Here is a 16,011-nt window from a genome sequence, read left to right as displayed (position 1 = left end):
AATAATCTGTATTTCATTAATGATTTTATAAATAACAAAGAACTATTTTCTGTGGACAAATGAGATGCACAATGGTTTTAATTGATGGACATAGGATTAAACCAATAAACAAACGGGTGTGTGTCTTAATTTGTTTACAGTAGATGCCAACTTATGATATATAGACTGCAGACCTATAATGGCAGCATGAACAATACATGGTTCACAGAATTTATTGCAAAAGTGTTTTGGGTTTTAGACCAATCACAGATCTTAAAAAAATAAAATAATTTTATTTGGAACTGGGGTACAAGAACTGGCACCATACAACACGTGGTAAGAATGAACTCGAGAGGGAGGCAAAGACTATGTGGAGATGCATTGAAGTGTTGCCAGGTTGGCCATAATGCAAAGAATTCTTTGCTCGCATGTTATAGGATGACCTAGGTTTTAGAAGCAGTGAAAAATGAATGAAAACCTCATCTTATATGCGAGTAAATACAGTATATGGAACTCTATGAACTGTGCTTAGGGCCCATAGATAGAATCAGGTTAGTAAGGTTTTATTGTAATACTATAAATACAAAAAGAAAAGAAAAAGTATATCACAATATAATCATGATACAATACTTTTTTTGATATGCTGCTAGCACAGACTATTTATATAGATTAACTTCTGATTACATCTTTTTGTAAGGAGAATCATTTTTACGAAATTTCAATAAAACCAAATTTTAAAAAAACAGTACAATATATAAATAAAATATATTTTAAATACACTATAATTATAGTAAACAACATTATGAGATACAATCAAAAATTTCCAAGAGTGAGCCTGTAACGACACAAGGGGGTGCTACACAGTCATGAGCATGCAGCAAGAGAGAGACATGGTATTCATGAGTCAGTATGCAAAGTGACAACTTGCTGCATTGATTAGAGATTGTTACAGAATTTTTTGATGTTGTCCTAGTACACTTTTGTGATCTCATTATGGACCTGAAACTGAAGCAGAGAGCTATCATCATATTCTATGTGAAAGTAGGGAAATAGGCAATAGAGACCCTTGAAATGCTTTGGGAAGCCTGCAGTGATGAAGCAATGAACTGGGCAAGGTGTTTCCAGTGGCATGTGTGCTTCAAAAGGGGAAGAATGTCACTGGAGGACAAGGAAAGGGCAGATCAACCCCAAAACTGTTGAGAACATTTGATATCTTGGGTATGAGGATCATCAGATAACCATCAAGGACACTGTTGCCAAAGTCAATGTGTCACATGGAATAGTGCTGGTGACCTTGACGTCTGAATTGACATGCATTGCTTTGCAGCAAAATTTGTGCCTAGGCTCCTGTACTCCAAGTAGAATGAATAGTGTCCAAGTCTAAGGATCTCCATCAGCAAGCATGTGATGATGACCCATGACTTCTTGTTCCAAAGGATGAAATTCAAATTGAAAGGTCACTGTTCTACCAGTTGACATGGTAGAAGACATCCAACACAAACTGCAGACTTCCAGGGAGCATTCCAAGCCTGACAGAAATGCTGAAATCGGTGCATCAATGCACAAGGAACTATTTTGAAGGTAATGACTGTTAAAGTTAAATAAAGTATGTTTTTCTCTCTTTATATGCCCATCTCAGAATTTTTTGATCACACCTCACATTTTAAACTAAAAATACAACATGTTTTAGTGATCATTAACATAATAAAATGTGAAATAAAACATCATTTGATTAAAATATTTCATTTAAAGTTCTTTATAAATATAATTACTAAATTTCCTGATATTTTCCAGTTTAGAATCCTGTTCATTTTCCACTTTGGAATCCTGTTCATACTTTACTTTTTCATGAAATGACACAAAATGAATTGTTGGAAGCAAGTGTTCAGTGGAAAAAAGAATAAGACATTACAGTAATAAGAACCAAATATGGCATTTACAACACAATATTAAAACTTCTATGTAGTATCCATTTTGTTAAAAATAATATAACTACTGAATTGAAGATTTTAATTTTTACCTGTTTCTTTTCTTCCATTTCATGTTCAAACATGGCAGAAAACACCAATGAACGTGCTAAATTAAAACACATATAATTAAAAAACAAAGTACTTGTTTTAAAATTTATTCTAATATTAAATGGAAAATTACCTGCTAAAATTGCTTTATGAGCATAAAATTCTCTCCCATTCACACTTAATATAACATCACTAAATTTCTGACTTTCAAATAAGTTTCCTAAATTCTCCGAAAGGTGACATTCTGGTACTTTAAACTGTATAGAATTGTTTTGACCAAATACATTTACTGAATCAGCCACTACACTTACCTAAAATAAAAATTTTTTTAAACAATTAAAATCTATAATAGTGAAGAAAAACAAAATAATTTTAGACATTATCAAAACTTACTTCACAATATAATGTTAATTTATCATCAGGTAAAAGACCATTAGCCTCGTCTAGTAAAAAGTCCCTCCTTATAAACTTCTTAAATCCCCAATCTTTTCCTTGAACAAACCTATAAGCACGTTGGCTTTCTAAATTGTAAAAATTAAAAAAAAACATGAATTAAGAAGAAAACAATAATAATGCTCAGGCTTAAATCATATATTACTGTATATCTTGGCAGATAAGACGATAGTTGAATCATAAAAAGGGCCCCCAAAATCCGGGGTCATCTTATAGGACAGATATATAAATTTCAATCTAATTTTTTTTGTAAATTAAAACCATTATAGAAAAAACAGACAAACCATAATTATTTACTAGTAGAGAGTAGAGTATGTGCACAAAATAGAATAGCCCATACGACGTTTTTGTGAATAGTCAAAGTCATTACCCAAATGCCAAATCAGTGCGAATATTTACAACAATCGCAAGGCAGTGCTGCCAGATGCAAGAAAATAAAATTTGTTCATTCGAAAAATTACAAATAGGACATAATTCTGTATATGCTATACAGTATTATTATTCAGATGATGATTGCTGATCTAAACTAAATTCATAAGCCATTGATAGTTTGGGGGTCATCTTATAGGACAGATATACGCTAAAATTATAAAACTTTGACAAAAATTTATACCTCATCTTATCTGCCGAGGTATACGGTATGTTTGAAAATACATATACCATATTTACTGAATTCTAAGACACTTTTTACCCATTCTTAATATCTAAAATAGAGATGCATTTTATATTTATAGTCCAAAACAACAATTAGCAGTCAACACCAGCAGACCACGTAATGTACTATTATCATTAATAGCTATTTTTGGCTGTACTGTTCAAACAGTCACATTAGTTCATACAAGCTTTGCTGGTAACAAGCATTTAATTTAAACTCTTTTTAACATTTCTTCAATTTGGAGATGCCATCAATTCTAAGATGCACAGCGAATTGAAAATCAAATTTTAAGGTGTGTTTTATGGAAGAAAAATTTTTTAAATCAGCTTTATTAAGTTTTGTTAAGTAACAAATTAGCAAAACAATACAAATACCATGAAATAAGTAATGCCTGTATCTCTTGTTTTCATGCTTTTAACCCTGAATCATAACGACATCTTAAATGCATTTTAAAAATGTTTTCAAGATGACATTATGATGCAGGATTAAATGATGATTTATTATTCAAGGGTTATGATAATTTTTATCAACCAAATCCTAGACTCTTCCAAAGATTTGATATGAAAAGGAAAAATATTTACCACATTTGAAATCAATTATCATCATGAAAACAGCTATGGTACATATTGTTCATGTACTTTGTCAATTATGGAGTTTGTCCATATTTATATGCAATAAAAGTGTACAAAGCACAAAGTAAGAATAGTGTGTTATTGTTTCAAGGTAATCAATTGTAGGAATAGTTTGGAAAAATTGAAATGCCATGTTATACAATCATAAAATGTGAATTTGTACAGTTTTAAATGCAAAGATATGTAAAATTGTGTCCAGGAGATTAAAAAAAAACCCATAAAAACTTCCACTGTCCAATAAGGCAGCCAAGTCGGTAACCTGGCCGTTGCATTGGTCCTGATAATGCTGGGTTAATGGAATTTCACTACAACAATAAATATACCTTTGAAATTTGACTGTTTTGATTCTTATTTTATATAAATTCTTTTATATAAAATATGTTCATGTACTTTGTCAATTCTTTTTTTATATAAATTCTAATTCAGTGCATTGATTTGAATGCTAAAATAGGCCGTGCCGTCATTCTGTACAGATGCTTTACAATTTGTAATCAGATCTTCGCAAAACTATGTTCTTAATAAGAAATAATATTTTGATAATGTTATTTGTTGAGAGATTTATTTCTTGATGATAAAAATAATGGTTAAATTTAATATGCTTAATAATGATAATATACTTTATATCTCAGGATACATATTCAATTCACTTATTACATTTGATTTACAGATTTTAACTGAAATTATGATATAAAAATGATAAGAACCTATTTTACTTGTTTTTAATGCCATTAAAATTATAAAACAGTGAATTACCTGCTAAACCTATTAAAACATATGTGTGAAATTAGTACAAAGATCTGTTGATAAATATGATCTCTTGTTAAAACATTCGACAAAGTGCAAAAGTAGAATCTCAGTATAAATTGAAATTATATTACAGTTAACATTTCAAAAGAATATAGGATAAACAGCAAAGACAGGATAAGCATGGTGAATCAGCCCGTCAGATAATGGGATGAAAACTGATCATTATCAGTATTAGTGAATGATTAATTACTGCCTAATGCTGGACCAAATTTTTCACAAATTTTGAAGTTAGGTCCAAAAATGTGTTATTTTTGAATTTTCAAAATATTAACATTTCTTTATACAAAACTGCAAAGTAGAAAATGCCATTTACTAGAAAAACAAGGCATACAAAATGGTCTGTTAGAAACATTTTGACATAAAATTCAAATGAAAAAAGAATAATAATAATGTTTTGAAAATTTTTAGGAGTATTTATATTATCCTATATTATACTACAAAAATGCTGCATACAACAGAAAACTTAAAATGCACTTAATTTATTTTGGGACTTCCATGCTATAAAACAAATCTTTTCTGTTTTTGCATTTCTTTTCCACGAATGAGAAAAGTTTATAATTTGTGTATTTCCATTCATATTCATTATTTTGTCATGTCAGTTCACCAAATTAATTAGGCATCCAATCAGCAAAAATACCTAAACAGTATGTTCATTAAAAAGACATTAGTGAAAATACTGATGCTATTGTCTCCTGTTCATAAAGCATCATATCTTTTTGTTCCTCCTGAATAAGGAGTTAAGTATTATAAAAAGGTTTATGATAGTTATTTTATAAAATAAAAAACAATATACCCCACAGGCAAAACTTAGCTGTGTTTTAGCTTTCAAGTTTTCATAAATTTCACTTCTTTACATGGGTACTTTCACTTACAAATTGTTAAACTTAAACGGGTTATTCTACATTTACCAATTAAAGCTGTCTTCAGTGCAAAGATTGTGTAAATGATAGAAAAATTTTGCAAATAAAGAAGAAATGTGGGATCTATCTTGTGTCTTTCACAAAACTTAATAACAAAATAATTTATGTAGACGCCATCAGTAAGACATTGTCAGAGAAACTTGCAGAGCATCGAAGAAACGTTAAAAAAAGGCATAAATGGTGCAAAGTTTGCTAAGCTTACATTAGAAGAGGATTTTCAATCAGAATGAAACCAATCAAAAATTCTATAATACTCGATCTTAGAGGAAAAAAGTGCCATATTTTTGGCCAAATGCTAATTTTTAGCCAACTTCAAGTACAATATAGGACTACATCTTTTAGTTGATCTAAAAGTTAACATCTTATTAAAAAAAATAATATTAATCTCCAATTATTTGTACATTTAGTTAATTGTTAAAATTATGTTATTTTTAATTATTTCATTTCTACATTTTAAATTTAACTTCTATTGTTTAACACTACATATAAGTTTTTTTTTTTATTAATATCTATTTTTATTATATTATAATATTTTTTATCCATATGCTACTACATCTATTTTTGACTAACACTTAATTTTAATTACTGAGAAAATACATTAGTTAACAACAAATTAATTTAGGTTATTGAATACATCATTTTAACCTTACTTAATAACAATAAAAATAAATACCCATTGCTTTAGTTTCTTCTCTCTTTGCATTCAAAATGGAAAATTTGAATTTTGCTCTAACTTCACTTTTGTTACAAGAGACTAGGAGTAAATATAAAGACAAATAATCTTTACTTTCTTCATCTAGTCCTTTAGGATTAACCCTTAGACACCTACATAATTTGAATAGTACATATATTTAATATAAAAGTTTATTTAAAAGATTTATTTTTTTATGGATAGCATGTTCAATACCATTTTAATTTATCATTAGCACCAGCAGAGAAAGTAGAACTTTTCAGAACTTCACCCATTTCTTCACGACAGAAACTGAAATTATTTATGGTCCACATGAAAGAAAATTTGATGACTTTTACCTAAAAGAAAATAATAATAATAATAATAATATATTAAAACAGTTTACTTAATTTAATTTGCACAAAAAAAAATTTAAGGAACAAATATACATTATTACTCATAAAATCCAAATTATTTCAAGCAAACAGATCTTGATGACTTATTCAATTAGTACTTTTGATCATATCAACCTTCTGTAAATCCCCATTTTAACAGTTTAAAATAAAAGCATACATGATAACATGAACAACCCAGGATATTTTCAATTAAAATTAAATTATGACTATTTACAAAAATATAGAATTTTCGAGTCTATCTTACATCCTTTTTTACTCCACCACAGAAGTAACAGTGTATTGGCTTGAATAAACTTCACTAGAACAAACGGTAAATTATAAAAAATCTTCACACAAAGTTAAAATTGATCGAAACGCCGACCTTTTATTTGAGGCATCCTTTAAAATTAAAAACAATGGTTACAATTTTTGATCACTGGTGGTGGAGTAAAAAAGGATGCAAGATAGACTCGAAAATTCTATATTTTTGTAAATAGTCATAATTCAATTTTAGTTTAAAATAAATTACTGATGTAACTATTTTACAGAACTAATTCATAACAATTAATAACTAGCAATTACAGTAAAACTCCTCTAACTGAAATATCTTCAACTCGAAAACAAAACACTTGGTAGGTCTCAATGGAATGGCACAGTGATTTAATGTCTCCAACTTGAATTTTCTCCAAGCTGAAGTTTTTCATGTCCCATGACACTGATTTATGTTACTTTCAACTTCCCTGACTCAAAATTTAATACTTATTCTATCCAAAGTGATCCTAATTATTGGATTTTCATAAAATTTTCAGACAGTTAGTTGTACCTACTCTCCAACACTGATTTTGACACAATGTTCCAGTCCAAAGTGAGAGGTACTCTTGCTTTATCTGAACAAGATGTACTGTACCTGAAAAACTGTTCAGTTCCATTACTTACATTGAATAATTTGCTGAAAGGCATTACATGAGCTGTTTAAAAAAAAAATTCAAAGATTCCTTATGTGAGATAAGCAGAGGGTCAGGGGTTTATCCTCGCTGACCACTTACACTGCACTGGTTGGCAAAACCCGATCTCGTTGTCATTTCGGATGGCTAGGAGGGCAAAAAAATGAGTGAGGAGATGTGTCGGTAAGTCGACAGGCGTCTTGGATTGACCGGAGACAGGTTAACAAATAAAACATTTATTGAATAACTAGAATGACATATAAGGCGATTACAAAGTATTCTACGATAGACAGATTAAATGCGGTTAACATACGCTTGAATGCAACTATATGCAAGTTTACAGATTCTAACTAAGACGGCTATGCGTTAAGCCTATTGCCGTTGCTGGAGAGAGAAAGTTTACAAAGGTCCTAACAAAATACCTCTTGGGGTGAGATTGGACGATATAACTCGATGTATGGCGGTCGCAGACGATGTGGAAGAGTTACTCGTAGGTCCTCTCCGACGGGACTTCGTTCCTGGGCATGGAGACAGACACAAGTACAATAATAACTTCCTATGCGAGCGCGCAAAGTTCCGGTTGCGCGAGCTTTTATAGAGTTAGAGTGGGAAGCTGTCGGTTGTTGACGATGACTTGCGAATTCTTGACAGCCAAGTGTCAACTTTCCCACCTAACTGTTGTTAGTTGCACGAGGAATTGTTTCTCTCCGGGATTGTTTACACTAATTTGTGAGAAAAAAAAATGAAAGTTTTCTTTCATTTACACAGATTTTCCCGCTAAAATCCGCAGTCTCACACTTATATAATGCAATAGAGGCAAAAGTAAAAATCTACTCAAAATCAATATTTTTTACTGTATTGTTCTCGAACTTGAATTGTCTGTAACTCAAAGTTTTTCCTGCCCCTTGGGGCTTCGAGTTAAGAGAAGTTTTACTGTATATAAAATAGTCAATTCATGATGGGCCTCTCTTCTGACAGCTTAATCTTTAGTACAGTATATGTAAACAAAAAACATGATGCCAAATGGTGAAATAGAAGTCCCATGATTGCTACAAAAGTATACTGTAAAACATTTTTATTCTAAAGTGACTATAAACAATAATCAATGTCAGTAACGACAAAACAAAATGAACATTATACATTTAATAGTCATTTATTACAGCTATTATGAAGTGTACTATAGAGAATTTAAGATTATGTATATAATGCAGTGCATAGTGCAGCTGATTAGTTTTGTTTCAAGCCTGTGCACTTTGCGTTCACTGATATGATTACTGCCACAGCAATCATGACTTAAAATATTGTTTGTCAAGTTGAGATATCTGTACTTAAATATAATATACATTATCAGCAATATTATTATTATATTAATATATTGTGTTTCATTTATCTATTAAGGATAATTTCAGTTTGAATTTGGTTATTGGATGAAATGTATGGTACTATTGTATTAAAAAAAAATGTCTGTATTTATATCACAAACAGCAGTTTATTGCAAATTTTCATATAATTTACTCATTAAGTAAAATAATCCAAACACAGAGTGGCTTTTTTTTTTACATTAACACAACTTGGAATTTATAATTTAATATTTTTATGATGTAAAGGCTATTAAAAAATTACATCAGAAGAAAATAATGTGAATTTCTTACATTACAAAAAAATATGCATTTGTTAATTCAGGATTCCATTATCAAAACTAAACAATAGAAAAATAAAAAAAATAAACCTATTTTATTGATTTAAATATAAGAAATCATTAAAATTTTGAAATATATTTGTACAAACCAAATTAATTTATCAACATAAATTTAACTTTTTTCTTATATAATATATGATACTCAATATTTATATTTTGCTGTCAAATGTTTATTTTTTGTTAATACAGTCTGGATTGCATTTTATAAAATAAAACCAAATACTTTTACTCATTATCCTGTTCTTATAAGCACTTTTCTTGAAGTGAAATTCATATTCCCAATAAATAGTATTTTATTGATGCCTATACATAAATACAGGTACTCTTCACTTTACGACCTATCTGCTTAACGACCACTCGCACTTACGACCAATCGAGTTTCGACCTGCAATTCGGGGAATCCCCTTTCTCAGCTTGAGTGCCAATCAATGGCGAATGGTGACATGTGCACTAAGCATACTATAATAGTCTTTTTATGAATAAATTTGAAGTTTGTTGTATAATTTGTATAATTTTACAACAATTCTATATTCCCGGCACAAGCTCCTCGCTTATCGACCAATTCGCTTAATGACGTAGCCGTCGGAGGAACTCAGTTGTAAAGTGAGGAGTACCTGTATCTTAAATATTAGTCTCACTGTTTATTAATTCTCTCTTTCCATGTAATTTGCCATTTCTAATTTTCTTATGTTATTTTTTGTGTCTTCTAAAATAGAAACATAACATAAATACATGAATCATAAACAAATAGAAATAGTTATTATTATTAGTTCTTTCACTTAAAATGCTTTCATGAATTGTTTTATATATGTAAATATAATTTTTTAATTTTAATGTTTGTCTTTGTTGATAGTAAGAAGGATTTATTATTGATTTCTTTCAAAATTTATAAATATGAAATGATAAAGTTAAATATTGACATGCGAAAACAGATGATGGAAAAGGTTGAAAGAAAAATAATACATGACATCACTTTTCTGATGAGTTGACACAATCTATGATAAGTTTTGAAGTTGAAAACTTTTAACTTTTCCTGTTTGTCAGAAAGATTTTTAAAAATTCAATCTTAAACTGAATGGAGGGTGTTATAATGTGAATGTATGTCCAAAATGAGATATTTGCATGAATTAAAAATTAATAAATGTCAGTATCAAAAAGAAAAAGCTACAGAAGTAGAATAGAAACATATCTTAATAGTAAGTAGGTTTTAGAATTTCAAATACTTGTAGCCTTTGCAATTCTAAAACTAAAGAGCTTTTCTCTTCAATCACTTGTTTTTGTGTTTCACTTTATACAGCCTGCCTCTTTCAAATTTTCAAATATTTTTATTGTTTATTTTTAATATGAAGGTTTAGAAATAATATCTATCATTCATACCTAGAGGCATTAATGTACATAATTTTATATCTTTCAGACTACATTTTTGTGTTTAATTCTGTTTTATGTAGTAAATATGTTTTTATGAAATCAGTTAGATAATTGATACAGGTCATAAATCCCCATAAAAAAGTAAATATCCTTTAAAAAACTTTATTTAATCATAAAAATTTACTTTCTTAAATTTTATTACATTATATTTCCATTATTTCCCCAACAAGAACAAAGAGACTTTATCACTTTTATCTCTATCACTGAACACAAGAGAGACTTATATTACTCAACTCATATATTGACATATCATGAAGTTTCATAAGGCTTTATATTTATATGATATTTAAATATTTTAATAATTTAAATATTTTAATATTTCACTGTATAATATTTATTTTAAAATCAATCATTCCAAAGATTCATCAAACACTTTTGTTATTGATACAACTTAAATTCATTCAAAGATTCAAACCCAATTCTAAATACAGGCAACCTAGTGTTTCTGCTACACGTTGCAATGTGGCAAAATGTGTGCTAATTTTATCACTATTGAAATACATCAGCACTTGGCAAAACGAACTGGAAATAAATCATAGATGCCACTAACATGCACACTGATCATAAAGCTATTCGGCAGTGCTTGTGTGGGTAATCAGAATAGCAATTATTGCTTTCCATTATTTTCCATAATGACATCTAGTCTGTGTTACCAGAATGATTCAGGTCCAGAACTCTTGTAAATATGACTGTCCTCAACATACTGTGAAAACTTATTTTGCATCCTGTTGTGATGGAATTCTAATTTCCAAGCTGACACTTGGAATCTGTTAACAGTTACATATTAATTATTCCACTAGCAAAAAAATGTGAATAAAAAAGTGATATTCATAAAAGAATTTTTTCAAAAAATGTGCTTAATTATTCAATTTTTTTTATTTTTCAGAACATATTATAAATAAAAATAAAAATTTTTGATGAAATTACTAATTATAAAATCATTATTTTACTCTTAGGTGTCTCTAATAACCCAACAATTATCAAAAATTGGGGTTGCTAAAAATTTACCATGAAATTTATTCTGTTGTAAAAGGTAAATTTCTATTGTAATTATGAATTTTGACAAAGCTTAGCTCAGCTCAGCTATTTAGAAATACCAAGCTGGGATGAAGTCTTGACAGGCAAGCTGAGCTAAGCCCAGCTGGGGTGTATTTCAGCAAAGTCCATTTTTGAAATTAAATTGCATCTATAACAACAAATAAACTATATGTCAAATATGTTATCAGTTATTTTATTAAAACACGAACATCTAAATAAAAATTACTTGAGCATTAAGCAATTGAGCTATAAACAATTATTAAAAGTAATGTAGGGTACACATTTTAAACTGATAGAAATAACAACAATCATTTCTAGCAAAACATGTACAATACAGTCAATAATTCAAAGTGGATGGGACCAAAAGTATCTTGAATTACAAGAAACTCTGAATATGGACTGGAGCTGAGATTCTAGTCTCCAGCTGAGAACTGGACTGACTATCAAAATCCTGAGCTGTAGCTCAGTTCATTTGTTAGAATTCTACAATATGTTTCAGGCTTTGAAGTTCTTTGTTTACATTAAGACAATATATGTTTACAAAGAATGGAAAAGTTAGCAAGCAATAAACAAACCGCAGTAATAAATGACAGTGGAAGGTTTAGACAGATACCATAAACACTGCAAACTTTCTAGGGTTAAAAAACTTTAAATCCATTATTAGGTTTGGATACTACTATTAATGACCACTTCCAATTTTATATTGTCGATCAGAAAGTGTTCCTTAATCATATTTAAGTTTCATTTTTCAATTTTCTCACTTTTCACATGCTCACAAAGTATCAAGTTCCAACATCCTCACTTCTTTTCGTAAGTGAACTGTTGCTGGAGAAACAATGGAAAATGCAGTGGTACAGGCAGAGCTAAAGAAAAAAAATGGTGTGAAGATGGACTATTGGTGGGATGAGAGATGAAAGATGAAGGAGAAGAATTTCATCTCTCCATATAACTGAAAGCTGTTCTGCAAAGTATCACAGACATTTTGTAATGGTTCAACCTACATTACTATTATATGTTAAATGTGCTGTTTATGTTAAGTAATAAATGTATCCAATTGCATCATCTGATTTAATAAGTGAACCTAGACAATGGCTGCTACACATAGTCTGAGCAAAAAAGATATATTTTAATTCATCAAATTAAAATGCCTCACAGATAGCACAGAAAATAGAAAACAGAAATAAACTATCACAAAACATAATAACAAACTATGAAACTCAAACATGGAATGAAATTTGTGTTGAAATAAATACTATTAGTCATACTAATAAAAAGAAATAAAATTAACACAACATAACTTTAGTTTTAGCAAGTACTTTCATTAAAATTTAACTGGACTTCAGGCTTAACAAGCTATGAACAACAAAACAAATATTAAATAGAATAATATACTGTTTAAAACTTACAGGACTGTGCATTACCATACAGATTTTAAAGTTATAATTTCTTGCATATAAAAATCAATACTAATTAATCTAAAAAATGTAAACAATAATATAAAATTAATTTTCAGCATCCCCTCAAATATGCATCAATCTAGTCTTTGATAAGGAGAGCCTGTATTATCTCCTCAAATTTAAAATTGTTAACAGAAGAATTAAGTAACATTAAGACTATAATGCTGAAAGTAAATATTGAAAATATTTTCAGAAAACTACAAAAAAACCAAAAACTTACTTTTTTGACTTACTGTACTTCAAAAATTGAAAAGAAAACAGATTTATCATTGTAGTGTTCTACTTCCAAGGATTCCTTATATATATAAATCTAACAAATTATTTATATATTAAACCAGCTATAACATTCCAACTCAACTGCAGAAGATTACTTACAATAGACAGAGATTGTCATTCCTTGCTAGAACAATGTTGGGTTTATAAAATTCTTTTACATGCTCATTCCATACAAAGAAGCAACAAAATCCTTTAAATTAAAAATTCAAGAACATAGAGATATCCAGAAAATAAATGACCAATAAAAAATTTAGCAGATTTAGTCATCTTATAGTTTAGAGAACTATTGAAAAAATATGAAATTGATACAGAAAATACAATAATGCCACTTACTTTTCTGAACCAAAGCCTTGACTAGATTTACAATACTAACACATTTGCAACACATACAAATGTACTAGTTGAGGTACAGTATCTTTCATATCAGCAACCATACAACACTAGTGACTTACCACCACAGTAAAATTCATTGTTACATGGCTTGGCTGCATTCTTATATGAGTTTATCTTTGGTATATGATCACAAATAAAGCACCTCTACCATGTGTACAATATTTGAAGCACACGCACATTTTTGAAGATACAAATGATATACAAAGTAAAGTGTACTGGATGCATTTATGTTCGTATAAAAACAAATTTAAAGTTGTTATTATTTTATAGTATAGTACACATACTATCTACACATCCAAGTTTTTTTATAAAGAAAATTATCTAAAATTAAAATAAAAACATATATGCTAATGTAATCAACAACCAAGTCCAATTTTCCCACCATTATTTTTGGCCAAAAGGTGGAGGCCTGATCAGTTAACTTTATTAATATATTAGCCTATATATAGTCCAAAAACCCAGTGTATAAATACACTTTCTTTTTTACTTTTTGTTATAAATAATGAAAATGCATCAACTTCCAGTGAGAATCACAGATGGTACATGACAAGCTAAATTTAAAGAGTATAATAATAAACCATCTTAAACCACATGTGGACATGAAAAACCTATTATAACTAAAATCATCATGTCTTCTTTGTGCTATAAAACCAATTTTAAATGCACAGCATCTGACAAGTAGCATACGTGTTTCAGGGAAAATACTGAAAAACCTCCTTCCATAACAAATGTGTTAATAAATATAAAACATTTAACAGTCAGCAATAATTTATTGCATATAGACAAAGAAATGTGTTTTAGATGGCAATTTCTATACCATCTAAAAAATCCATACGTTTTTAGACTAATATTAATTTTCTATTGTTAATGCTAGTTAAACCTTTAAAAGTTTTAAATATTGTTCTAGCTGATATTTAATTTATTTGTTCTTCACTTGTTAAGCCTGAAATCATCCACTTAAATTTCAATGAAAATAACTGCTAACAAAGATTAGTCATATAATATTGACAGTGTGCCAATTTTATTGTTATCTGCATTTTTTTTATAATGTATAAGTTCTGATAACTGATCTATAATAATAAAAATGGTGCAAGTGAAAGAAATAAACACACAATAACAGTTTTTGTAAATATCTTCCACAACCTTTAGATTTCTGGTACAAAACAAATACAGTAGAGACTCGTAAATCGGCACCCCGGTAATCAGAATCGCCGGTAATCGGCACGATTTTCAGTCGGACTGTGTCGTGCTGAATCGAACGTTTTTGATACTAAATTTACTTCTAAAGTATAATTTTCATGTTTTTATATTCTTCAATATATTTATTTTGTTTGTACAAATTGCAGAAATAATTTTTAACGATACGATAGCCTCGATTATTATTATAAAAATTTTCTTTAGGCTTAAAATCGACGAAAATTCAACACGAAGCGACACGCAACGAAGAAAAATTCAACAGGAAGCGACACACAACGAGAGAAAAATTTGAACATCGGACAGGTTAATATATTTTTTTGTACATAAACCGTAATCGGAACAAATCCCTAATCTGAACAACCCCAGTCCCCAATTGATTCCGATTTTCGGTTCACTACTGTATAGTCAAAAGGTTGTGGAAGATATATTTAATCTTATATGTACCGGTATTTATTAGTGAAAAAAGTTTTTGTAAAAAATAAATATACAATGCATAAAATCTGTAAAATGTATAGAATGTAATAATGAAATGTTATGCAAAAATTAAGTAACAGTTTCAATCTCAATTTGAGGAATTCTATCCTTTTTTTTCAGTATTCAATAAGATCTCAGTTTTGAATAAATTAATACATTCAAGACAACTGGAAATAATGATCAGTTTGACTACCTAAATCAAGTACTCAGCCACCAACTTATAAATACTAAAACATTGAATAGCTCTTGCAGATTAAATCAAGATAATTATCTTGATTTAATCTGCAAGAGCTATTCAATGTTTTAGTATTTACAAGCCTTATTAAATTCTTCTCACCCCAAACCAAAGGTCCAGTGTTGGAAAAAATTCATTTCACTAACGTTTTTGGGCTCTCCAAAGTCCTGCTTCCAGTGAACATTGATGTTCTGTCAAATAAAGGGCAATTTAAAATAAAAATTCAAATGTTCAAAAATATCAATCATCATATAGTATTGAAATATCCATTGCAATTCGAATGGATTTAAAAATGGGAGGCATTGGATTGTTTGCCTAAACATTATGCAAAATGAAATAAA

The 16,011-nt window shown here is 29.2% G+C and overlaps 1 protein-coding gene across 6 annotated transcripts in view; it reads right to left on the bottom strand.

Annotated features, from left to right (window-relative positions):
• The window catches only part of rdx (BTB/POZ and MATH domain-containing protein rdx), an 85,823-nt gene that overhangs the window by 7,640 nt on the left and 62,172 nt on the right, over positions 1-16,011 (bottom strand). For all 6 annotated transcript variants that reach the window (XM_067288486.1, XM_067288491.1, XM_067288489.1 and 3 more), the window contains 5 exons: positions 6,372-6,493; positions 6,138-6,289; positions 2,391-2,518; positions 2,131-2,308; positions 2,000-2,055 (listed from right to left, as the gene is read on the bottom strand). In XM_067288486.1, coding sequence (XP_067144587.1) covers positions 2,000-2,055; positions 2,131-2,308; positions 2,391-2,518; positions 6,138-6,289; positions 6,372-6,493 — 636 coding nt within the window. The remainder of the gene's footprint in view (positions 1-1,999; positions 2,056-2,130; positions 2,309-2,390; positions 2,519-6,137; positions 6,290-6,371; positions 6,494-16,011) is intronic.

The sequence above is a fragment of the Centruroides vittatus genome, unplaced genomic scaffold (assembly GCF_030686945.1).
Source record: "Centruroides vittatus isolate TY-2023 unplaced genomic scaffold, ASM3068694v2 scaffold_861, whole genome shotgun sequence".
Classification (NCBI taxonomy): domain Eukaryota; kingdom Metazoa; phylum Arthropoda; class Arachnida; order Scorpiones; family Buthidae; genus Centruroides; species Centruroides vittatus.
Note: the sequence above shows the minus strand (reverse complement) of the source record. Positions and strands in the feature narration are given on the sequence as shown.